Here is a 24,374-nt window from a genome sequence, read left to right on the forward strand (position 1 = left end):
TGTTTCCATCTTTACTAGTAGTTCTGATTCAGATTGTTTCTGAATTATAGAGCATACCCCATAATTGTTAGGTTTCTTTTGCACATGTAAACCACTAGTCTTTTTTATGATGTAGCAGATCTGCAATAGACCTGTTTCCAGAAAGCTCATGTGAAGTGCCTTCATCTCAAAATGGTTTGTCTTCTAACAATATGCTTTGAGTTCTTTTTGTAGCTGCTTTAAAGTTTACATCCGAAGAGAACTGTAGCTGGAGAATATGATAGAAGCCTGAGGGCACCTTCTGGAAATGCATGAATTAGAAGTGTGGGAGTGGAACATAATCTTTCTTGCTCAAATGCTTACTTCTTTCCTAGTTAGACTGAATTACATCAATAATAATAGCTTTCCTTGGAATAGTTGAAAATGCTACTGGACTCCTTGGTTGCTACAGGACAGGTGGCAACATGGTTATGTAGCTACAAGTTACTGCCCCTTCCTGTGGTCTTGGTGTGCCAGCTTGGAGTTACCAGCATGCTCTGTATTTATTTGTTATTGCTATATTATGTAGGGCTAGATAGCCATTTCAGCTTTTGATGAGTTTTAAGTAGGACTGCTGATCTTTTTAAGGTAATCTTCCTCTGTTCTTTTTTAATTGTGTAGATCTTGTAGCTTGTTGTGTGTAGTTCATTCTGTTCACCTCAGGTTAGCAAAGAATGATAATAGCATTTATTCCAGGATTCCTGTAAATAAAGTTATTAAAAAGTTGAGGTGGCTTTTGGGCAGGAATAGAAATGGGTGCTCTATCTCTGAGAGCGAGCTTCTGAAATTTTTTTATGAATCAAGTCCTTATAGTATAGGGGAGTTCAATTTGCTGAAAGGATGTGTAACATTTTCCATTGAGAGTTATTTATGTGCCTGTCAGAAAGATACCCATGGACAGCCATGTGGCGTTGCAGGTGCCATCTCAGTGTTACAGAGCCATCTTTAGATCTGCCATGCACTCTCCTACGGTTGTGTATCCAGTTATAAGTTGTAAGCAGCCCACCACTGTGCAGTGAAGAAGAGTCTACTGCTTCTTCTGTTCCATGTCACATCCACCCTCTTCACTGTAATGAAGACTGAATGACACAAAAGAGAAATTTAAAAGCAAAATTTCCTTCATTATCTAACAAACTGATTGATTTCCAGCCTTAAAAGTAAAGGAATTTTGTTAATAAGTTTAAAATCTGTTAGGAAATTCAGCGTGTTTTCTTTTTTTCTTTCCTCATTAAGGGTGGTAGGCATGTTGATTACGTGGTGGATCAGGTTGTGGGCAAACTGATAGAAGTGGTAAAAAAGAAGAATAAAGCTGGAGTTTCAGTGAAACCATTTCAGGCAAGTAATTGTACAAAAATGTTATATGTACAAATGTGTTGGTAAAGACAAAGATGGTAGTTTTCTTAAATGAATTGGTTTCTATGTTTTCAACAGGTGAAGAATCATATATGGGTTTTTGTTAATTGCTTGATTGAAAACCCATCTTTTGATTCCCAGACAAAGGAAAACATGACATTGCAGCCTAAAAGTTTTGGGTCCAAGTGCCAGCTATCTGAGAAATTTTTTAAAGCAGTAAGTAAAGCTTCTTTCTTTCTTTTTTTTTTTTTTCCTTTTTTTTTTTTTTAGCGAAGCAAGAATTGACATACTGGATCTTCTTCATACAGTCTACTGCTACACGTGTGCTATATAGCAGAAGATTAGTTGGTATACTATGGTCCTCCAGTGATAAAAGCATACTGTGAAAATAGGATGGAGGAACTTTTGTTTGTTCTCTGGCTTTTATAATAGGAGCAGTGAATGTATATTGGTCCAAAAGGTCTAAAAGTGAGTTTCAACTGAAAAGCTGATTTTTTGCAGATTCCAATATTTATTCTGTTAAAATGAATTTGAGACTTTTAATAAGGAAAATGATGTTCCTGCTAGTACTCTGGATATTTGAACTTACCTCATTGTTTTGTATTGCTCTAATTGTTTGTTACTAGTGACACACTTACAGAACTTACAGGAAAAATAACAGTCTTTTATTCTCCAGATTTTAATATATATGTTGCATTTCTATAGGTGTGTTTAGTCTACAGTATTTCTGGTATTCCTGGATGTTTGAACATTGAACTCCAGAGGTGTTAAATGTGCAGAAGAAACTCTTAACTAATGAGTTCTGTGTTGTGGTGGATAGTGAAAAGCCAAAGCTAATTTTATTTTGCTCCTTTTCTTTTGATGTGAAATAAACTTAAAGCAGTTTTTGCTATATTCCCTCTTTGCTGTAGGTGTATTTACTAAAGCGTGATCAGTGGTTGTTTTAATAATGGCTGAATTCTTAAATGCTTTTGCATCTTCCAACCATTTTCAGAATTTCCAAAGAAACTTTGAATAGCCGTATTACTTACTATAAGGTTACTTTTTGCTGCAAAATTTAGGAAGCAGATGCTTAGTACCTATAGTGTTTCAGCACATCAACCACACAGCATAGGACAACTTCTTACTAAGTCTTGGTGAGATTTTCTTCCTTTCTTACCATCAATTATACAAGGGCGAGGAGAGAAGCTGGGAAAGTGTTGTGCTTTGGTTTTGTTTGATTGATGTGCTAGACAGTAAGGTGTGTATTAATCTTTAATTGTTGCAATTTTTAAAATGTAAAGGATCAGCTTAAAGTTGAGAGATAAGAATCTACCATGTGAGGTTTACTTTTCTCATCCACAGTTTTAATCTGTTGCTTATAGGCCTCTAACTGTGGTATCATAGAGAGTATTTTGAATTGGGTCAAATTTAAGGCACAGACTCAGCTGAACAAAAAGTGCTCATCTGTGAAACACAGTAAAATCAAAGGCATTCCAAAACTGGATGATGCTAATGATGCAGGTAAGACCACTTATTTTTACTATCTTTTGTTTTTCAGATTTTCTCACAGATATCATTGTTTTAAACTTGACTTTATTTCTTATGTGTATATTATATTTTTTAATAAAAAATCTTTATAGTTCTTAAACTAGTTTTCTAAACCTCCAAGTGTAGAATTAAAACATGACGATGAGTTTTATATTAGGAATGCCATCTTTTTTCTGTTAGAGAAATGGCATAGCTGAACAAAAATATTAACGTAGTTACATATTGAAAGCATGAATTTTCAAGTTGTGGTTCCAAAAACAGAAACAACAGACATCAAAAACTTGGATACCTTTTACTCAGATATTTCTCTACTGCTTAGTTGTTCATAGCTGTGGAGCAGGAACTTTGCATTTCTTAGGGAGTCTTACCAGGTATTGATTTACTGAAGATCTAGAACATATTAAATTTCTCATAGCGAAGGCATTTCACATTCAGGAGTGAACAAACAAGAAAACAAGAGAGACGTTCAGTTTCTAAATAAGGTGACTCACTGAAACGCTGCATATACTGGCAGAAGAGTTTTAGACCAGAGGATTGTCATGCTAGAATTAGTAAAAAGTTCTTCAGTCCTTTCTTTTTAAAGATAGAAGATATCCTATGAGTAACTTGTTTGCTCTTGAAAATCTGTAGGAAGATTTTCTTTTGTACAAAATCTAAGCTCCTTAAAAAGCTGCTTTCATTAAGAAAGGGAAGGTGGATGGTGTTACTGAGGACTGATTTATTCAGTGTGACTGAGAATGTGTCAGTTGCTCTGCACTTAAGAACTTATTGAATTTATGGACTGCACCTGACTGAAAGCTTAATTTTTCTCCCAAATTCTGTTGCTTTTTTTAGATATGTGTCCAGAAAACTACCAGAAAGGCACATTGTGCTTTCATGAAATTGATCACTAATGACCATATAATCCTAGAACATGGTCACCTGGATTATAATCACATTTGTTGTTTGAAGTTCTTTTAGGGGAAAAAAAGGCTCATATATATATTCTGTTATATATATATATACACATATATATATTCTGTATATATTCTATATATTCTATATATATTCTATATATATATATGTATATTCTGTTTTGAACCCACTTTGTTGGTGGCATCATAACTATATCTTTTGACACAGTGTGAATACATATATAAATTAGATTAAATTAAGGCATATGTCTGATTTAGATGACCAAAGATCATGAATGTAAGTTCTGTACAATTGGAAGTGGTGAGTTGTTTTTTTACAAAGTTTTATAGACTCAGAATTGCACTAACAATAAATACTTATTTCTGAGATGTATAATAAGCTGCAGTGTTCTGATTTCTTGCCAAACTCCAAACTTTTTTTTTTATAGTTTCCTGGCTTTTGCCTCCTCAGAATTAAATAATAAAAATAAAAAAATATGTAGTTTGAAATTGCCTCTGCAAACATAGTGTGAGGAAGGGGCAAATGCAGGAGGTGAAATAAGTCCCCCATATAACTCAGATATGTGTAATGTATGTGTGTGAGTAATTTTCAGATAGTTTGTGAAATAGTAAAGGTACAGAAGCAATCTGGTTGTAATTGTTGTATTGTTTGTTACTGCAAATTTTGTGTGCGCAGATTTGTTGGGACCACTACATAAAGACATGCCATTGCATTTCAATTTCCTCCTTGTCCCGGAGTGATCTTTAGTGTATTGCTAAGGACAGAGATACTCCTTCTTGTAGTATAATTTTAGTAGTATGGGAAGTCATCCTTAAAATAGAAAATAATTTAAATTATCTATCATGCAGTTTAGGAATAGTAGTCATGAGTAGCTCAATTGTATTCCTATTATTTGAATCGAACACTGAACTTTCTATTTTTCTGCTTTGCTTCTACTTCTTCCTGAACTACAGGTGGCAAACATTCCTTGGACTGCACACTAATATTAACAGAAGGAGACTCTGCCAAATCTTTAGCTGTCTCTGGCTTAGGTGTTATTGGTCGAGACAGATATGGAGTATTCCCACTCAGGGGTAAAATTCTCAATGTTCGAGAAGCTTCTCACAAGCAGGTAAGAAGTCTTGTCAATTCATGTTAGCTGAGGTGTGGATGTATTGTGATTATTATTTCTAAGGTTACATTGTTGCATTTTCATTTTTATTTTTTCATGAAAATTTTGTGGCCAGGATTTTGTAAAGGACCAATTCCTTTGAAGTCTGTGGTAAAATTCTGAGCTGGAATTACTAAATGAGTACTCAGATGATAAGCTTTTTTTTTTTCCCCTCACAAATGCAGGAGGATTCTGCTATGACTAACACCTTACATGAACACTTAAAGAAATGATAACTATTCTCTCAATTGACAATTGATTTCATTGACGTCCGACATGAGAGAGTAGCACTATTAATCATTTGGTTCTGTTGCCCTCCATATTTTTTCTTTCTAAAGAGTTTTGTTGCAGATCCCTAAAGAAATTATGGAAAGAGAAGGCAGCTTCGTGAGATGACTTTTTGTTAATATCCACATTTCTCTCTGCCTTCTGAACTCAAAGTGTTGGACTGTGGAGGACAAAGGTAGTGGTATAGCCTCAAGGGATGTACAGAAGAAATATTTGTGTGTGTGAGAGCTGCAAAGGTTTAGGGATAAAGAGGTTATGATTTTGAGGTTAGAGGTGCTTAGATAAAATAGCTATAAAGCCTATATTAAAAAAGATTGGGATATTTCTGAATTTCTGCTTTTTTGTATTAACCACAAAAGGTAACTTTTTCGTGCAGATCATGGAAAATGCAGAAATCAACAACATCATCAAAATTGTTGGACTGCAATACAAGAAAAGCTATGAAGATCCAGAATCTCTAAAAAGTCTGAGATATGGAAAAATTATGATAATGACAGATCAGGTTAGTCTGAATTTCACAGGTTTTAATAGACAGGGCTTCTTAAAATGTGTTTTGCTGCAGTCTTGTAGGCTCCATTTTTGTGCGTCATAACCTGAAACTGTCTTACAACAATATGGATGTATTCAGAGGATACATCCCTAATGTGAGATTTCTTTTAGGAAATAATTTATCTATATGTTGTTTTTGTTACTCCAAATGAACAACTGAACTTGGCTGCACAGTGGCAGAGAAACCAAATACAAATAATAAGTAATTCAATAGTATAAACATGTATAAATAGGAATGGTTTTGATCAATGAAAAGTGTGTTGAAAGTACTTACAAAATTGAACAGTAGATGAAGTTACAATGCTAGGTAGTCTGGGAGAGGTAAGAATGAAGACGGTTATTTCTGTGTATTCTCATGAAGTGAGAATTGTTCTGATTGTTTGTCTATTGTTTTGATTTGTAAAAGTCTAGTTATCCTGTGCTTCGGATAATTATGAATGCTTTATTTGTGTTCTTTTTGTTTCTGTTTTGTTTTTATTTTGTTTTGTTTTCCTGAAGTGGTCAAACTATCAAACATTTTATCACTAATGAGAAGTGTGGGCTAGGCTTGTTTTTTTTTCCACAGATTCAGCTCTGTGCTGTCCAGGAAAGCTGTCTAGTTCTCAGATAAAACATGTAATAGGCAAAGAACCCTGCGAGTCGTAGCTGTGCACGTGGCTTGGAAGAGCTAATTGTTAGCTAAAGGACCATGCTGTTCATAAGTGCCTATTTTACACAAAGGTTTAGTTCAGAATCCAAATTAAACCTCATTATTCCCTTATTTGTTTTCTGTCAGCAAATATTGTTTTGGTGTATCCTGGCCAGTGTGATCTGTTTATCCTTGCAACTAGAATTTTTCATTCATTGGCCCTCTTGTTTTTGTCTTGTGGTGAGTGTGGCTTTGTGGGATCTGACATTTTACAAGATCACTTCATATTTTCATGTCTGATTTAGGATCAGGATGGATCTCACATAAAAGGCTTGTTGATCAATTTTATTCATCACAATTGGCCATCACTGTTGAAACATGGTTTTCTTGAGGAATTCATCACTCCTATTGTAAAGGTATGGGTTCTGTTAATGAAATTTTATTTTTTATATACAGTGCAACAGAAAAGTTGATTTTGTTTTTTTTTGTTTTGTTTTGTTTTGATTTTTTTTTTTAAAGGCAAGCAAAAATAAGCAAGAACTTTCATTCTATAGTATTCCTGAGTTTGACGAGTGGAAGAAACACATGGAAAATCATAAAGCATGGAAGATAAAATATTACAAAGGTTTGTTTAAAAATAAATATGTTAACCTGATGGATCTAAAAATACATAATAAATCAATGTTACAAAGTTTTATTTGTAGCTGTACTCATGGCAGAAGATACCTGCTTCTGTCGTTATATTATTTAAGGGATAAAATGTTACAGCTTAAATATACAAAGAGTAAAATGTTAAAACTTAAATTCTGAGTGTGGAGTAACTGCTGCTTTTTATTGTACAGGTTTGGGTACCAGCACTGCTAAAGAAGCAAAAGAGTATTTTGCTGACATGGAAAGACATCGAATTTTATTTCGATATGCTGGTCCTGAAGATGATGCTGCCATTACACTGGTGAGAACTTACAAAAGTAATTCTCTATGATATGTTTTATTTTCCAGTGTTCACTGAAAATGGCACATGAGGAAGTCTTACCAGTTTTTCTTGCCATAACTGAAAAAAAAATACTTTTGCAAGAGAAAAAAAAATTTGGAAAATATTTCAAATTTTGGAATGAGAGCCTTTATCCATACTAGAAAATTAATGCTGCCTTCGATCACTTTCATGTGGTGTGAAGATCAAGGAACGCTACATTCAGAGTTGCTTTTAGAGCAGAACACACAAAAGAGTGCTCTGAGAAAGGCAGTAGAGCTCAAACAAGTAGTCTCATAGCTGCTTAGGGAGGACTGATTTTTGTTTCTGAGTAAATAAGATCAGATGATGATTTATTCTTTGAAGATATATCAGTGTGCTGTGTGTTTATTCACATATGTGCCTTGCACATTTGAATCTGAAATCTTTTAGTTAGTTGTTTTCAGATGTTGTAGGCACAACAGACAGACTCAGTCAATGCACAAGGAAATTGTGTTTCACGGAACTCAAGGAAAGACAAATGACAGAGTGTCTGGAATGAAACTATTTTCACCTTTCATGTACTTTAATTTTCTATTTTAGTTTTAGATGATATTAAAAAGAGAAAAGGTGTAAGAAAGGAAATGAAAATTGGGAAAATACTCATTCAGAAATCATATATATGTATATAATCTTATATATATAATTAAAGTTATATAACAGCATTTTCTTTATATTGTGGATCCAGTAAAATAGTATGTTTTTATTAACAGAAAATGTAAGTAAACAGTAGGTGTCTGCTCTGAAGGAAAAAACCTGATGTATCAAAGGTTATTTGTACCTGTCACTTTACTTCTCTCCGTGATGCACTGAAATATAATTCATTGTAGTTATCTATCTCAGAAAAGTGTTTGATGGGAAGGAATCTGTATGTTTGCATATCCATTACAGAATCACAGAAATGTAGAGGTTGGAGGGACCTCTGGAAATCATCTAGTCTTAAACTCCCTGCTAAAGCAGGTTCCCTACAGTGAATTGCAGAGGAAAGCACCTACTTTTGAATATCTCAACAGAAAGTGACTTCACAACCTCTCTGGGCAGCCTGTTCCAGTGCTCTGATGCTCTCGGAGTTTAACTTTTTTTTTCTCATGTTGTACAGAGCTCCCTGTGTCCCAGTTTGTGTCCATTACCCCCTTGCTGGGTAGCAGTGAAAAGAGGCTGGCCCCATCCACTCTGCAGCCATTCTTTAGGTATTTATAAGCATTGCTAAGATCCAGTCTCAGTCTTCTCTTCTGCAGTCTGAACAGTCCCAGAACTATAAGCATTTCCTCATACAGGAGGCCCTTAATCATCTTTGTGGCCCTCCACTAAACTCTCTCTGGGACTTCCCTTAAACCTGTTCCTGAAGGGACTCTGAACAACTGATTAAAAATCTGAGTTCTGTTTCCGCAAATGGACTTACACATACACCAGAATTATCATTCAATGGGTATTTCAAGGAAATACAGCAGAATTCAGTTGCAATTAAAGTCATGAAGATTGGAGTCATTTTTGATGCCAGTCTTAGCCCTAGAGACAGATTCTGTTCCTACTAAGAATTCTTTGTAGTATCTTCGTTTTTAGGACTTGCTTTCATTTTTCATCAGTGCTATTTCCAAGTGCTTACACACCATTATAGAGGATCTAGTCAGAGATCCAGTGGTGTCTTGTTGGTCTGTAGGGAGGCAGCAAGTTGCTCAGTGACTTCTCATTGACATGCACAGCTGCAGTTGGGCAGAGCGGTACCCATTAGTCTTTGGGGTTTTATCCTCTCCATTGCGTCCTTTCTGTTACCAGGGCAACATCTGGTTGCCAGGGGCACTCCTGCCTACCCCAGTTACCAGGGGCATCGTGTTCTGTTTGTGCCGTAGCAGTTGGGGTACACATCTTGCTCATCAGGAGGAACAGCACGTGCATCCTCTTACTGCTGCGCTCATGGTAATTAACCATTAACTCCAAAAGCTTGTCAAGCAGGTTATATCTCAGCTGGGTGCCACTGAGCAAGCTTTGAGCCAAAAATTGGTCACAGTCTGACATCATAAATTGTTGAGCTTTGCTCACAAAGGCAGTCAAGCTGAAGCTGAACAGGGTGATATTGCTTTATCCTTTTCTCTTATGCAGGAGAGTGCTTGAAATCAGGACATGATGGTATTTCTATCTTTTATTCCATAATAAAAAAAGTAGTACTTCAATAACTCACAAAATTTTGCCAAATTAGTTACTTAAACTACATATTCAGTTCTTATGCATTCTTCTTTTATTTCTTTTGGAGAAGAAACTCACTGGATGGGAAATCTACTTCTGTAACAGAACAATCTTTCAGAACATTTCTGTTGTTTTATAGTGCTAAGTTGTTGTTTTAAAGTGATGCCTTGTGTTCATAAAGACCAAGGCTCTCAGTCAGCTAGCCTAAATTCTCATTTAGCCTTTATAAAATGTCAATTTTGTTAAGTTGTCAATTTCCTATGAGGACTTGTTCTAGCCACTCAGGAACAACTACAAGTTACTGGCATTCTGTAGCTGACAGGGTAAATGGAGAATATAAGAGGAATGGAGTATCTTTTCTGTCAGACAATTCTGTTGATCATAAACTAAATGATGAGCCCAACCTTTAAATTGTTTACAGAACAATTTCAGCGCCTCTAAACTTCTACATGAAAGTACAGCTCTGTTATGAAGAGTGGAATAAGAATTTTTCTAAGAGAGGAATAAGATTTTTCCAACTGTGTGCATATTTTCAAAGTAATGTGAATTTTAGCGTTGGTCAGTGAGAGCGATGTCAGTTAGAAAAACCTTCTGCAGCAGTATCTAATAGGCCATGAGCCTGCACTGCTACAGGCTCATGTAAATGTAAGCATTAGTTAGATGGTTTATCTTATCTATTTAAATCTTATCTATTTAAATACCGAATACTTGATCAGATAGTGTGCAGTATACATAAAATTATGGCTAAAGTAACTAATGTTTATACAAACATCTCTATGCTTACAATGTAATAAAACTGGAATTTTTTCAGGCCTTCAGTAAAAAGAAGATCGATGATCGAAAAGAATGGTTGACAAACTTCATGGAGGACAGGCGACAGCGTCGGCTACATGGCCTTCCTGAGGTGAGTCCTAAATAATAGTAATAAATCTAGTGGATGAGATTTAAATGTAACGTGGTGTTTGTATGGAGTGAACAATGGGTGTGGTTTTTTTTTTCAGCAATTTTTATATGGTACAGCGACAAAACATTTGACCTACAATGACTTCATTAACAAGGAGTTGATCCTCTTCTCAAATTCAGACAACGAAAGATCTATTCCATCCCTTGTTGATGGTAAGCTGACAATTTATTATGATTTGTTAGAATATTCCATTTTATTGTTTTTTAAACTCGTGATTTTTTTTTGAAAGCCAGCGTATTCAGATAGAGAATAGAAGACTTCTGTGGGTTTTTTTTGTTATCATTTATATGCTAAGTAGTTGCAACAATTCTTCTGTGAAGAAGTTTAAACTGATGCTTTGTAGCCTTTTAGCTTAACCAGAACTCTAGCCCAGACATTACAAGTGCTTTGCTTCTACTTGTACAGTCAGAAAAAGCAAGTCTTCTAAGTGCTTATGATAATTACAATTCAAGTTGTCATCTGAATGTAGATAAAAATGAAAGGATGAAATGTTTCCTCCCATCATGTAGCACAAGCACTCTTTTAGTGCTTACTGATCCTTCCTGCAATCATCCTATGGTTCTTCTAAATCAGATTTACTAACTCTTCCTTTGCAATAGCATGAGTATGAAAAGAAACAGCTTTTACTATGCAGTGTGTGCTTCATGTAAAGGTGTCTGCAGACAGTATGAACAAATATTTCTGCCTATGTCATTGACAGTGTAAATATGCTTACTAAGATATGGTAAAAAGGCCTTGAGGTTTCATAAAACAAAACAAACCAAAAAAAGGCATTTATCTCCAATTTCTAATACACTTTATATAGCAGAGGTATTCAGCCTTCTTGATACTGCAAGCTCACACCAAAATGTCTAATGCTGCAAGAACATTTATCTGTACAGAAATGTAAGAAAACTAGAAGGGAACCTTTATATATATATATATATATATATATATATGTATGTATGTATGTATATATATATAAATTTAGCCGTATTTAGCCATATATATATATGAGAGAAATACATTTATTATATTAGAGACATATAAATAACATGTATACATAATGTAATTTCTGTGTGTATGTGTATATATATATCTATTTTTACCATATATTTTTATATGTATATAAATATATAAAATTTATACAAAATAAAATAAACAAAATAAACAAAATATATAAAATATATACAATATATTTTATTTTTTAACATTAAACATATTATTGCTGTTAATGTCACTGTCAGCTTTGAGTGTAATTTTGCTTACTGATCATGGGTCTGAACTGCTCAGAAGATCATACTCTAGCAGTAATTTTTGTTCTTCCAATATCACAGGTGGTTGACAAGGTAGTTTATTGGCAAATCTCAAAAAAAAAATACAGAAAAAGAACATTTTGAACATCTCTTTACAGTTTTCAGTTACAGCTTTCTTATTTCTTGGTGATTCTCCTGTGTGAAGGAAATCCTCAGAGTCTGTTACTTCCATTATATGTTTTCTAGAAAATATGATGCAGACCCATTACTAAAAAAACAATTAACTTCATGTATCTAAATGAAGTAGAGATTGAAGTCATGTTCTTTTTTCAATTTTTGCTCTTACTTAGGTTCGTAATGGTAATGTATAGCAATATTTTAGTGCATTTTAGCGGCATATGTGAGTTAAAACAATGAATAGATGAATAAGCATGTTTTGGTTATCAGTTACAGATGACATGCAGAAAAATTCTATGCTCTCTTTCACAAAGGTGGTGTGGTTAAAGTATACATCAAGTGTACCTAGATGGTAAAGATCTGATCAAAGAGAATGGCTTCTTTCTTAAAACACTGGAAGATTTAGAAGGGACACAAATAGCATGTATTTTTGGTTTAACATAAAAAGTTAAATTTCAGAGTTCTTTAAAATAAGTGTAAGCTACAATTACAGTTGTCACTGCTAGATTTGTGTTAATTCTTAGGAAAAAGATTTTGCTCGCTATACTGGAAAGAAACAACTCTTGACTTGCAGAGGTACATTTAGGATAAAGTTGTACTTATTAGAATAGGGTTGTGCACTACTGGCTTAAAGGGTTAAGTTTCCACTCTTTAGGTAACTTTTTCTGTTAAAGTATTCATTCCTGTTATTATTTGTGTTATTTTAAAATAACTGAAAAGAATGTTGTTTCGTTAATATTACAGTATGCGTTTATGTGCCCTTAAAGTTTAAACTTCTTTCAAGAGTTTAGAAATGAGAAAAAAGCAAAATCAGGTGGTTTTTTTGTTTGTTTGTTTTGCTTTTTAAAACCAATGCTTTTTTATGTGTTGAAAATGGAATCTTCTTCTTATTAGGTTTAAAACCAGGGCAGCGCAAAGTTTTGTTCACTTGCTTTAAGAGAAATGATAAACGTGAAGTAAAGGTTGCTCAGCTGGCTGGTTCTGTTGCTGAGATGTCAGCTTATCACCATGGAGAGGTGAGTATGAAGAGTAAGAAGTTGTGAGAATTTGTAGCCTGTGTAAAATGTTTACTGTATTAAAATTCCGAATCTTTTGACTCAATCTACTAATTGTGCTTTGCCAGTAGCTCTAGTAAGAGGCTTACTGTATTTCTTTCTTGACCATTTCTTTGAAATTGAAGTCAGGTTAGTCACAGAATTCCTGGGCATTAAAAATCTATATTATTAACTGATTAGGAAAGAGTGTGTTTCTAATGTTTATTTTTATGAATATGTATTTTCTTGCAGCAAGCACTAATGATGACCATTGTCAACTTGGCTCAGAACTTCGTTGGAAGTAACAATGTTAATCTTCTACAACCTATTGGTCAGTTTGGTACCAGGCTTCATGGTGGAAAGGATGCTGCCAGCCCTCGCTATATTTTCACTATGCTAAGGTAACCATATGCTTTTGAAAAGCTTTATTACCAAAGTAATCCTTTCACAACACTAAAGGGTTGTTATTTTTTTTTTTGTATGTGAAAGGAATAGGAGAGGATTAATATATTTTGGTGTCATCTGCAAATTTACTGAGGGGTGCTCACATCATCAGTAACAGTGTTGAAAAAGACAGGCCCCAATATTGACCACTGGGTATCACCACCCATGGCTGGTTGCCAGATGGATTTATCTCCATTCATCACCACTCTTAGGTCCCAGCCATCCAGCCAATTCTTTACCCAGGTAACAAGTGTAACAGGCAGCCAGCATATCAAGGAGAATACTGCAGGAGACAGCGTCAAAGGCCTTGATAAAGTCTAGGTAGACTACATCAACACCTTTCCGTCATCAGCCAGGTGTGTTACCTGGTCATAGGAGGTGATGAGGTTGGCCAGGCAGCACCTGCTTTTCGTGAGCCCATGCTGTCTGGGCCTGATCCCCCAGCTGTCCCACACGTGCTGTGTGATCTCCCTCAAGATGATTTGCTCTGTAACCTTTCCTGGCACTGAAGCTAGGCTGACAGGCCTGTCATCACATTCAATTTAATGTGCAGTGTGAAAATGTATTCCTTACTGTAATTTCTAGAATTTTCTATATTGTTTCTCTTATTCTCTAATTTGTTTAATGTTTAGCCTAAAATTTCATACAAAGCTTACAATTAACAGAAAATAAGAAGCTATGCATAGTGCTGGGATTTATTCACTTTCTCATATATGTTTTTTTGTGTAGCAACTTAGTTCTGTACATTCTTCTTTTCATGAGGTTCTGGAAATTGTGTTCACCCAGGACAATATCCTAGATGCGCAAAATAAGTCCCCACTAAAACCTCTTTGTATTTTCAGAATCTCGATGACTTACATTGAAGTGTATGAATCATGAATGCTTCAGAGAATGGTATTTCTGTAGATACTGTTATCAGTTATTAGCATACTGTGTACATGTATAATTGGGAAGAAAGCAGGCATTATCTGTTATTAGCATGCTATTCCATTGGGAGGAACTTTGTTTTCTCAGGAGGTGTGTTCAGTGTAATTTCAGCTTCCAAATGGCAGAGAGAAGAAGACATGAGAAAAATAGCTCATATTTGGACACATTGAGGGTTAAAGCACTTATACATGTTACTAGTGGGGCTCCAGTTAAAAAGTATTTTGTTTTCTTTCTTTTTAAAGCCCTTTAGCCAGGCTTCTTTTTCCATCAGTGGATGACAACTTGCTGAAATTCCTTTATGATGACAACCAACGTGTAGAGCCTGAATGGTATATCCCCATCATTCCGATGGTTTTAGTAAATGGAGCTGAAGGAATTGGTACTGGATGGGCTTGCAAACTTCCAAACTACGATACCAGAGAGATTGTAAACAACGTCAGACGAATGCTGGATGGCTTAGATCCCCATCCTATGGTAAAAATAATAATATGTACTAGCATTTTATACATTTGCTAATCAAACCTAATTTTATACTTAGGAAATGTAGTCATATAATTCTATGAATGCTTGATTATTGAAGTATGTGGGTTGAATTGTCCTGGTAATTGTGCATAGGAACCTTACTTGACTGCTGGGAAGTGACTGGAGCAGTTCATCTTGAAGAAAAAAAAACAAACAGTGCAATTTATATATTTCCAGTTACTTTAGAGAACTTTTTGTTCTGTGTTGACTGGAAGACTTCAAAATTTCAAGTCCTAAGGATAGTTATTTTGCATGGGAGTAGAGTAGAAAGTTGTGTCACGATTTCTTTTATGAGGTGCAACTACTTATCTTCAGCCAAATATAAAATTTTCACTGTCTCATCCAAATTGTACTCATCAACACGTCTGTAAGCATAGGAGAAGGTATTGTCACTGTTGGACAAAATCAGCAGCTGCTGAGCTGTATGTAGCTTCTGCTCCTTTATTTCAAATTTTACAAGAAGTTCTCGGAAGTGGTATATATTTCAAAAAAACTTTGCACGGTAAGAATACTTATGTGAACCCAGAACCTCTGTAATCAACAGCTAAGGTAATTTATACCTTTGCTTTACAACTGATGGATAAATGGATATTGCTACTTTGTGTATCTAAGTCATAGAAGCAGAAACATCTCTGCTTAGGTCACATTTCATTGCCTCTGAAAGTGCATTGCCAATTTCCATGACTTAGTGAATTTTCTTTTTCAAATTCTTGGGAACAATAATTAGAATTTTTTTAATTAATGTGATCCATTGCCCTTCCCTTAGGACTTCTAGGCCTTCTGTGTAGTCTCACAGTCATTTGAAGCTTCACTGTGATTGAAAGAGGCAGTTCTGCCTCCATCTAGCTCCTTTCAGTATTCTGGTATGTGTTTGTGGCTGCATGGTAAGCTGGATAAGGGAATCAATTCAGTTAAAGTAAATAATAACTGTAATTAAAAATCTGTCACCCCATTAGTTAATTTTTAAACTGGATGGGTTCCACTATCTTTGCCAAACAGCACATGAATAAAAAAATGGCTAGGGAAGGTAGCACAACTTCTCCATTTCTCTTAGTGTTGATGTAAACTTACAGTGATTATACTGGGGTGTTAATCCACTTTCTGTCATGCCTTAGCTGCGCTTGCTGTTTTCTGAAGAAAAAAAAAAAAATCCAAAAAGAAAACCAAATCAAAAAGACAATAAGCACCTTAAATAAAATAGATTTTATTTAACAAAATTTTTTAAATTTTATAAACAAACAAAAAGAATCTCACAGCCAACAAACCAAACAAAGAGAAACACCACCTTCCTGGGTTCAGCTATATCTTCTTCATTATTTATCTACTCTTTAGATAATAAGGTGATTTCTTCTGTCACTTGCACGTGTGTATCTTGTTTTTTTTGCTAATGTTTTTACTATGACATAAGATTATCATCAGCATAAGAGGCTGGTTGATGGATTTGCCCAGTATAAAGTAATAGCTGTATGGTGCATGGGAAAGAAATATCTTCCATGACTTATTACAAAGTTTCTTAGCATTCCACTGTTTTTTATTGCAATTTCAGCTCCCAAACTACAAAAACTTCAAAGGAACCATTCAAGAACTTGGTCAAAACCAGTATGTAGTCAGTGGTGAAATATTTGTGGTGGACAGGAACACTGTAGAAATTACAGAGCTACCTGTAAGGACATGGACCCAGGTAAGTGACAGTAAAAAAATAAAAAATAAAATAAAATAATAATAATAATAATAAAAAATTTTATTCTACATGCAGGAGAACATTTTAGTCCACTTCTGATCATTTTATGTACATGGAAGGAAACATCATTTCATTCTTTTCGTTTTTTTCTGTCCGTTTGTAGGAGGGGGTTTTACTTGTGCCATCTACTGTCCATACTACAAAGAATAACTGCTTCTTTTGCTGAGTTAATACATAATCATCCCATTTTTATTTTTTATTTTTTAAGTAGACCTTCCTGGCCTTTTAGAATGGCTCTTATGTTTTTTTCTAATTCCAGCTTTCATTTTGCAGGTAATACTGGTTTTGTAAATTATCATTGGTTTCAGCTGTGGTACACAAGTTGAAATCTTAGCTTCGTTGTTAGCTTGGTTTAAAGAATTAGGAATTTTAAGAATTTTGAATAAGTGTTTCTGTTTTTTGCTATCTTTTTCTTAATAGGTGTACAAAGAACAGGTTCTAGAACCCATGTTGAATGGAACAGAAAAAACTCCAGCATTAATCTCTGACTACAAGGAATACCACACAGATACAACTGTGAAATTTGTTGTGAAGATGACAGAAGAAAAGCTTGCACAGGCAGAAGCTGCTGGATTGCACAAAGTCTTTAAGCTTCAAACAAGTCTTACTTGTAATTCTATGGTAACTTTTTTTATGTTTGGCTATCAGAATACTTACAGTTCCTTTTGTAAACTTGAATGGTTTTGTAGTGATTTTGGCATGACTGAACAAATCTCTCTTCATATTTGCTGCTGACAAAAAGTAACTTTAACTGTTTGAATTCATTCATCTTGGAGATAATGCAAGTCTTGATTTTCTGATCATGTTGGGCTACTTGAGTTTTGAAACATCACTGGAACTGTCTAGAATTCTAGTCCCTTTATGGCAGGTACTACTTTCAAACATTATCACAAAGCAAAAATACACACATGCATGTGTTGAAAATGGTCTTGCTCAATCTATTGTATAGATTATTTTTGAAAAGCAAATGTGCCAAATCAAAGTGATTGTACTTCTCACAGTTTCAAATAACTGTATGAACTACCATAAGAATCTCTCTGCAAGGGCTGTATTTGTGTAAGAATCAATCTATCCTGGTGTAAACATCTTAAAGAGTTAGATGGCTATGTGAGTCCATTATGCATTCACCTACCAAACAGATGCTTTGGACAGATGAATTCCCCTAGGGGTGGATTTATTTCTTTCAGCTGACTATAGAGGGGTGCCCAGGGTGACTAGTTCACCTATAAATGTCTGAATGGGAGGTGTCAGAAGTTAGGCAGAATTGATTTTGCCTGTGATGTAAAAATGATTTATTTTTTTGTACTTGAACTTGAAGGATTTCTGAGATGTTTGAAGTGGCAGCTTTCACATCAGAATTTAGAGATTATAAAAAATACTCTTCAGTTGTTATACAATTTTTTTGTGAATCATCATGTGTCTCTGAACTTGTGATAAACTTAACTTAGATAAAATTATACTTTCAGCTAGATTTTGGCATCCTCTCTGTATACTGGTTTTCCTGCTTGAAGATATAACCATAAATCTTATGTTAAGTTTGCTTGTGAATACAAATATAATCTATCCAGCTATGTGCTGTATAGTACCAGAAGCAGGTTTGAACACTCATTCTTCAGAATACTATTTGTCATGTAGTGTGTGTGTGAGAGCAATAGAAATAAACTCATACACAAAGATCAAAAATCTTGAGTTATGAAATCTCTTTCAAGCCATATATTATGTATTTTACAGGTGCTATTTGATCATATGGGATGTTTAAAGAAGTATGAAACTGTGCAAGACATTTTGAAGGAGTTCTTTGACTTGCGATTACATTATTATAGTTTACGTAAGGAATGGCTTGTGGGAATGTTGGGCGCTGAATCTACAAAGCTAAACAACCAAGCTCGCTTCATTCTGGAGAAGATACAAGGAAAAATTACCATAGGTGAGTAAGTACTATGTAAAATAGAACTGGGAGGAAATCTGGAAGTGATTTAAGTATAAATATATATATATAAATAAATAATATATATAAAAACTTATATATATAAATAAATATAAAATGTATTTCCATGTAAGACATTGACTTTCATGATGTTGATTTTTTTCCTTTTTCTTTTTGTTGTATTGTAGAGAATAGATCAAAAAGAGATTTGATTCAAATGTTGGTTCAGAGGGGCTATGAATCCGATCCAGTTAAAGCTTGGAAAGAAGCACAGGAAAAGGTGATGATCAGAAATCTCTGGATATGTTTGATCCTATTGTTATAAATTATATTCAGTGATATTCATTTATCCATGTTTGTTTTGCACTAGTCTAATTAATTTATGACACAGCACTTTAAAAGATTATTCATTACTACTTTTTATTGGCTTTCATTCTTACAAATACAAACTTATGTACAATTATTGTTGCATAATGGTGGTATTCAACACAGATAATTCTAAGAAGACAGCTAGATAATACAAAGGTTTAGAATGAGAACTTCATATGTTCAGGGTTTTTATAGCAGTTTGTATGCTGCTATACAAAACTGTGCTAGTTTCTACAGAAACAGATGTACCTGCATGTCCAGAGGGGAAAAATCTCCATCCTATGTGAGATGGCTAGGAAGGTACCAGTTTCTGTAGGCAACAGGATACAAGGCAAATTGCTAACGTTAGGTTCAGCTTTGTATTCTTAAATCAATGATTAAACAGTCCAACCATAGAAAGTGACAGGAAGATGGCTTTTTGGAAAAGACAAGACAAATTTTGATGTTACTGAATCCATGTGGAAACACCTTACTCATTAAGGAAATACCTTAATCCACAAGGTATTTTGAGGAATTGCTGCTGTTCATTTATAGAGCTAAGATTATTTATATGTCTAATTCTGAATATTTTACTTCAGGCAGCAGAAGAGGAGGACCCACAAAACCCAAATGATGATGCTTCCTCTGCTTCTGGATCAACTTCTGGCCCTGATTTTAACTATATCTTAAACATGTCTCTGTGGTCACTTACAAAAGAGAAAGTGGAAGAGCTAATTAAGCACAGAGATTCAAAGGTTGGTACACTGTGAGAGGCTTATTCTGAAATGACTTAATAATTAATGATGTGCCCAATTATGAATGTTCAGTTTAGGTAGTATTTACTAGGTTACTTCTATATGATGATTCAGCCAACTCAGAAACTTATATTTTATATGCTTCTTTCACATTTTAGGAGAGAGAACTAAATGACCTTAAAAGGAAATCTGCTTCAGATCTCTGGAAAGAAGACTTAGCAGCTTTTGTTGAAGAGCTTGAAGTATGTTTTATGAATCTTTCTAAAAATATATATTAAAAATAAGCCAAAAAAAAAAAAAAAGGAAAAAAAATGATTGAAACCAGATGGATCTCTAAATATAGGGACAAGTGGGCAATCTGTTTTGGGTGGTTGAGTTCTTATTTGTGGTCCTCAGGGATTGTTTCTTGCATCTGTACAGTACAATGATTTTTCCAAGTTAGTGAAAGAAAATTTACCAGGAACAAATTTGTTTTCAGATGACAAAAAAAACCTGGAAGTAGTAACTAGTAATTCTAGGTGATCTCACCTGTTGTGAAGCAGTAAGTACTATCGAATGGAAAGCCAGAAATCTAGGAACAAAGCATGTAGACCAGAAGTGCTAGGCAAAGGGCTTTTTTACCTTGCCTCATTTTTCCAGAGGTCCTAACCTCTGGAAAAAGGCAAAGACATGTTGGTGGGTAACTTGCTGAGCCTCAACTTTCAGTGTTCTGTGAAAATGGCTGATGTAATCTTTTGAAGTAATGCAGGATAATACCAATAAGATGTTTATTTCTGTGTGCATTCATGGTACAGCTGCAATTGGAAGTACTCTGTGTTGAAGCCTCAACTTCTGTAATAAAAAACTGATGGAAGGACTGGAAAATGTGCCTTATAAAACTTACTCTGAAAGCTAGCTGCTTGCTTTAAACACTGATGGACTGAAAAGTCAGAGTACTACCTGGAGATATACATGAGGAACAGAAACTTGATGAAAGAAATATATTCCAAAGTGTAGAAAAGTTTGTATTTAGTTAGGCTTGAAAAAAAGTATAGTTTTTAACTACATAAAGTAAGGGAGAACTTACCAAATTAAGTGATTGATTTTCCATTAGTAAAATGTGTACTGTAATTCAGATGACAATTAAGGGCAGTCTTCTGCTCCATGTTAATAAATATTGAAAAAGCACCATGTTCCACTTTGCCCTTACTGAAGATGAAACTGTTTCCCTCCCACCCCTGGTTATTTGTTAGAAAGTGGAAGCACAGGAAAGAGAAGATGTCCTGGCTGGTATGGTTGGCAAACCAATAAAAGGTAAAGTCGGTAAACCCAAGATGAAGAAACTTCAGTTGGAAGAGACCATGCCATCACCATTTGGTAGAAGAATAGTTCCACAGATTACATCTGCCATGAAAGCTGATGCCAGTAGGAAATTGCTGAAAAGGAAAAAGGTAAACCAACTGTTGCTGTAGTTAGATTGTTTAACTGCTTTATTTTTCTGTGCTGATAATACAAATCCGAACCACTAGACCCCATTTGTACTGTATGTATGATGTTTTGCTAACTTAATGTGTGAAGAAATTAATGCTGGATTTATTTTTTGTTTGAATGCCTATTATGACTACTATTGCTGGGAATTTTTTTTTGTTTTTTTATTTTTTTTCCTTCCAATACCATTAAAATTGTCAATACAGTAGTCTACTTTCATTTATTCTCTTTTAAAAGTTGTATTGCAGTTTTTTGTTGAAATATAAAGGTATAATTTGATTTTGACTAACTTGTTAATATTTTTAGGGTGATGCCGATTCTGTAGCAATAAAAATGGAATTTGATGAAGAATTTGGTGGCGTGCAAACTGAGGGTGGTGGGGATGACTCGGTGAATACAGCAGCCTCGGCAACTAAAATCCCTAAACTGAAGAGAGAGAAGAAGGAGCCTGGTGAGATATCCTGACACAGTCATCACTAAGCTTAAATGAGTACTAATTTTGCATTAAGTGTATTTTAGCACATGATGAGAAGGGAAATATACCACAATAATAAGTATTTCATCTGATTTTCTTCCTTAAAGACATGCGTGGAAATACTTTGAAACACTTTAGTATTACTTACAGCATACATGGAAATTAAAAGCAAGGTAGTCAATGCTCAGGTTAAACATGTAGGCACTTCTGTTATGATTCTCTAGTTATAGTAACTTACTGAAGTTTCTTTTAAGTATTCTGCTTCTCTTGAAGTGGGGGATCTTCTGTTTTCTACTTATGGTTTTGAGGGGGAGGGATCTAAATCACTGAATATGTGAAAAAAAAAAAAGCAGATTATTTTTTCATAATTAGATTGTGTACAAATGAAAATATGTAACATGTATGTTCTCTGCCACTAAGGGCCAAGCCCTGATCTTCTGGCTCAGTGTACAGTATAGCTTGCAGAACTTGATTAAACAAACTTATTTTCTGACTGGCATATTCAGTCATGGTGACTTTTAAAAAAGTTGCACACTATGGTGTGGCAAACTAATCAATGTCTATATTAACTCTCTTTTTTCTCTATTAATAGGAATTTATTATTACTGTTTCAGAAATATTGTGATTATTGGGACAGAGGTGTGACAGGCAGCAATTAAACAGAAAGCTGAAGGAATAGAGAGAATATTTGAGTATGAATAGATAACCCCCATGAATAGATAAGCACCCTGAGTGCAGTTATGACTGAATCCACCCTCATCAGTGTTGAGCCAGAGTCAATTAGTCCAGCTTTACCTGAGCTTGCCCTGCAATTGTACTGTGCCACCTCCAGATGAGTATCCTCTGCTTCCCATGTTAATTGGAGTTTTCCAATAATCGTACCTGACCCAATTCTCTGAATAATGGAAAAACTTTTCTTTTCCTGAAAAGCTCCAGTAACCTTTTAAAAATGGGAATTTGAGTGCTCAGGAACTAAAACTTCAAATTAGAGACTTCTATGCTTTTCTGTCTTAGAGCAAATTTGTTTGGCAGCAGGAGGTTATGAAATTTTCTTCACGTTCTTAAATTTTCCTGTAGGAAGTAAAACAAAACTTAAAATGTTTAAAGAAAACTTTTAAAGATGAATTATGCTAAGTATATGCAACATAAACAATTAGAAAAGGCAGAAGTAGTGTTTTTTGTTTTTTTTTTTCTTCACTGACTGTTAAAGATGCTTTAACTTGTTACAGGTACTAGAGTAAGAAGAGCACCATCATCTACAAAATCCAGTGCAAAAAAAGTGAAGAAACGAAACCCCTGGTCAGATGATGAGTCCAAGTCTGAAAGTGATTTAGAAGAGAGTGAGCCTGTGATTATTCCAAGAGACTCTCTGCTTAGGAGAGCTGCAGGTACTCCAGTTTTTGTGAAATGTGCACTGTGGCAGAAAGTTTAAACTTCACATATTAACCTATGTTTTCTTTTGACCACAGCCTTCCTTAAGGACATCATCTTCTGCAGATAACTTGCACTGTATTCTCTTCACTGTGATGTTTGTGAAAAAACCCTTAATGGCAAGACCAAGAGTACTGGGAAAGATTTTGTAACTTGATCCAAAAATCTTTCACCTCATCCAAAATACTAGAATAGAAATTACTCAAAAAAGCTGTGAATTACACAAGATATTGAAAAGGAATACCATTACAGAGAAATAACTTTAATGCAATTATATTGTCCAACATGGCCCAAAAATCTAACTGGCTGCAAAAAAATAACTGAAAAGGTCTCTAATAGGCAAAAGTATCAGAGACCTTTTTTTCCTCAGGTCTTTTGTCTTATGTAATCCGAGACAGGGATTGCTGAGTGACTTCCCCTTTAATTTATTTATGTGGTAGTGTAACTGTATTGAAATGTGTAAATATGTATTTTTCTTTTAGCTGAGAGGCCTAAGTATACATTTGACTTCTCAGAAGAAGAAGACGATGCTGATGATGACGACGATGCCAACAATAATAATGATTTAGATGAGCTTAAAGTAAAAGCCTCTCCAGTTATAAACGACAGAGAGGATGAGTTCGTTCCCTCAGACAGTTTAGAAAAAGATGAATATGACTTCTCTCCAGTCAAATCAAAGCCATCTCCAGAGTAAGTACTGTAACTCAGCAGTATATTTTTTAATAATTGTTTTGAATACAGAAGTCTCTAAACAAAACTGATGGAATATTGATTAATTATTAATCTACACATAAGATGCAAAACAAAACGTATACATTTCTGAGGAGGAATGGAAGTGTGTATTATCTCATCATTGCAATTGACTTGGGAAGACATGGCTTACCAAATTGTGTCAGTAATGTCATCCCTTAATTGTATTTAGTAAAATTTTTTGTTTTCCTTCTTGAACCAACTTGGTGTACAGAACTATTGGTAAAACTGTAATACTGTTAATTTAAATTGTTACAATGCATGACAGGATAGAGATTTTATTAAGGATTTGCCTGCTGAAATGCAAAAGCAATAGTTTAATCTCTTATGGATGCTATAATGTCTGCCTATTTCAATATGTAGTTAATGTAGTTTATGCAATTTCTTCTTGTGTCTGGAAGTAGAAAAATGTCTCAAGAGAAGAAAAATCAAGACTTTGGGAACATTTTCTCATTCCCATCTTACTCTCAGAAGACAGACGATGGTGAGCTTGTTTTCACTGATCTATTTACCGTTATGGAATATGTGTGGGGTTTCATGTCATAAGTAGAAA

At 34.6% G+C, this 24,374-nt stretch overlaps 1 protein-coding gene across 5 annotated transcripts in view; it reads left to right on the forward strand.

The window, feature by feature from the left end:
- The window catches only part of TOP2B (DNA topoisomerase II beta), a gene marked incomplete at both ends in the record, with an annotated part of 56,260 nt that overhangs the window by 26,520 nt on the left and 5,366 nt on the right, over positions 1–24,374 (forward strand). For 3 of the 5 annotated variants that reach the window (XM_079538551.1, XM_079538553.1, XM_079538555.1), the window contains 24 exons: positions 1,252–1,353; positions 1,450–1,587; positions 2,736–2,874; positions 4,770–4,927; positions 5,631–5,756; positions 6,737–6,847; positions 6,951–7,056; positions 7,274–7,383; positions 10,436–10,528; positions 10,626–10,740; positions 12,895–13,016; positions 13,287–13,435; positions 14,648–14,879; positions 16,474–16,608; positions 17,089–17,289; positions 18,400–18,595; positions 18,784–18,875; positions 19,543–19,698; positions 19,857–19,940; positions 20,931–21,128; positions 21,472–21,616; positions 22,870–23,028; positions 23,554–23,761; positions 24,226–24,305. In XM_079538551.1, the coding sequence (XP_079394677.1) occupies positions 1,252–1,353; positions 1,450–1,587; positions 2,736–2,874; positions 4,770–4,927; positions 5,631–5,756; positions 6,737–6,847; positions 6,951–7,056; positions 7,274–7,383; positions 10,436–10,528; positions 10,626–10,740; positions 12,895–13,016; positions 13,287–13,435; positions 14,648–14,879; positions 16,474–16,608; positions 17,089–17,289; positions 18,400–18,595; positions 18,784–18,875; positions 19,543–19,698; positions 19,857–19,940; positions 20,931–21,128; positions 21,472–21,616; positions 22,870–23,028; positions 23,554–23,761; positions 24,226–24,305 (3,355 nt within the window). Of the gene's footprint in view, positions 1–1,251; positions 1,354–1,449; positions 1,588–2,735; positions 2,875–4,769; positions 4,928–5,630; positions 5,757–6,736; positions 6,848–6,950; positions 7,057–7,273; positions 7,384–10,435; positions 10,529–10,625; positions 10,741–12,894; positions 13,017–13,286; positions 13,436–14,647; positions 14,880–16,473; positions 16,609–17,088; positions 17,290–18,399; positions 18,596–18,783; positions 18,876–19,542; positions 19,699–19,856; positions 19,941–20,930; positions 21,129–21,471; positions 21,617–22,869; positions 23,029–23,553; positions 23,762–24,222; positions 24,306–24,374 lie in introns of all 5 variants that reach the window. The other 2 variants (XM_079538552.1, XM_079538554.1) reach the window with 1 other exon arrangement.

The sequence above is a fragment of the Tetrao urogallus genome, assembly GCF_951394365.1.
Source record: "Tetrao urogallus genome assembly, chromosome: 7".
NCBI lineage: Eukaryota > Metazoa > Chordata > Aves > Galliformes > Phasianidae > Tetrao > Tetrao urogallus.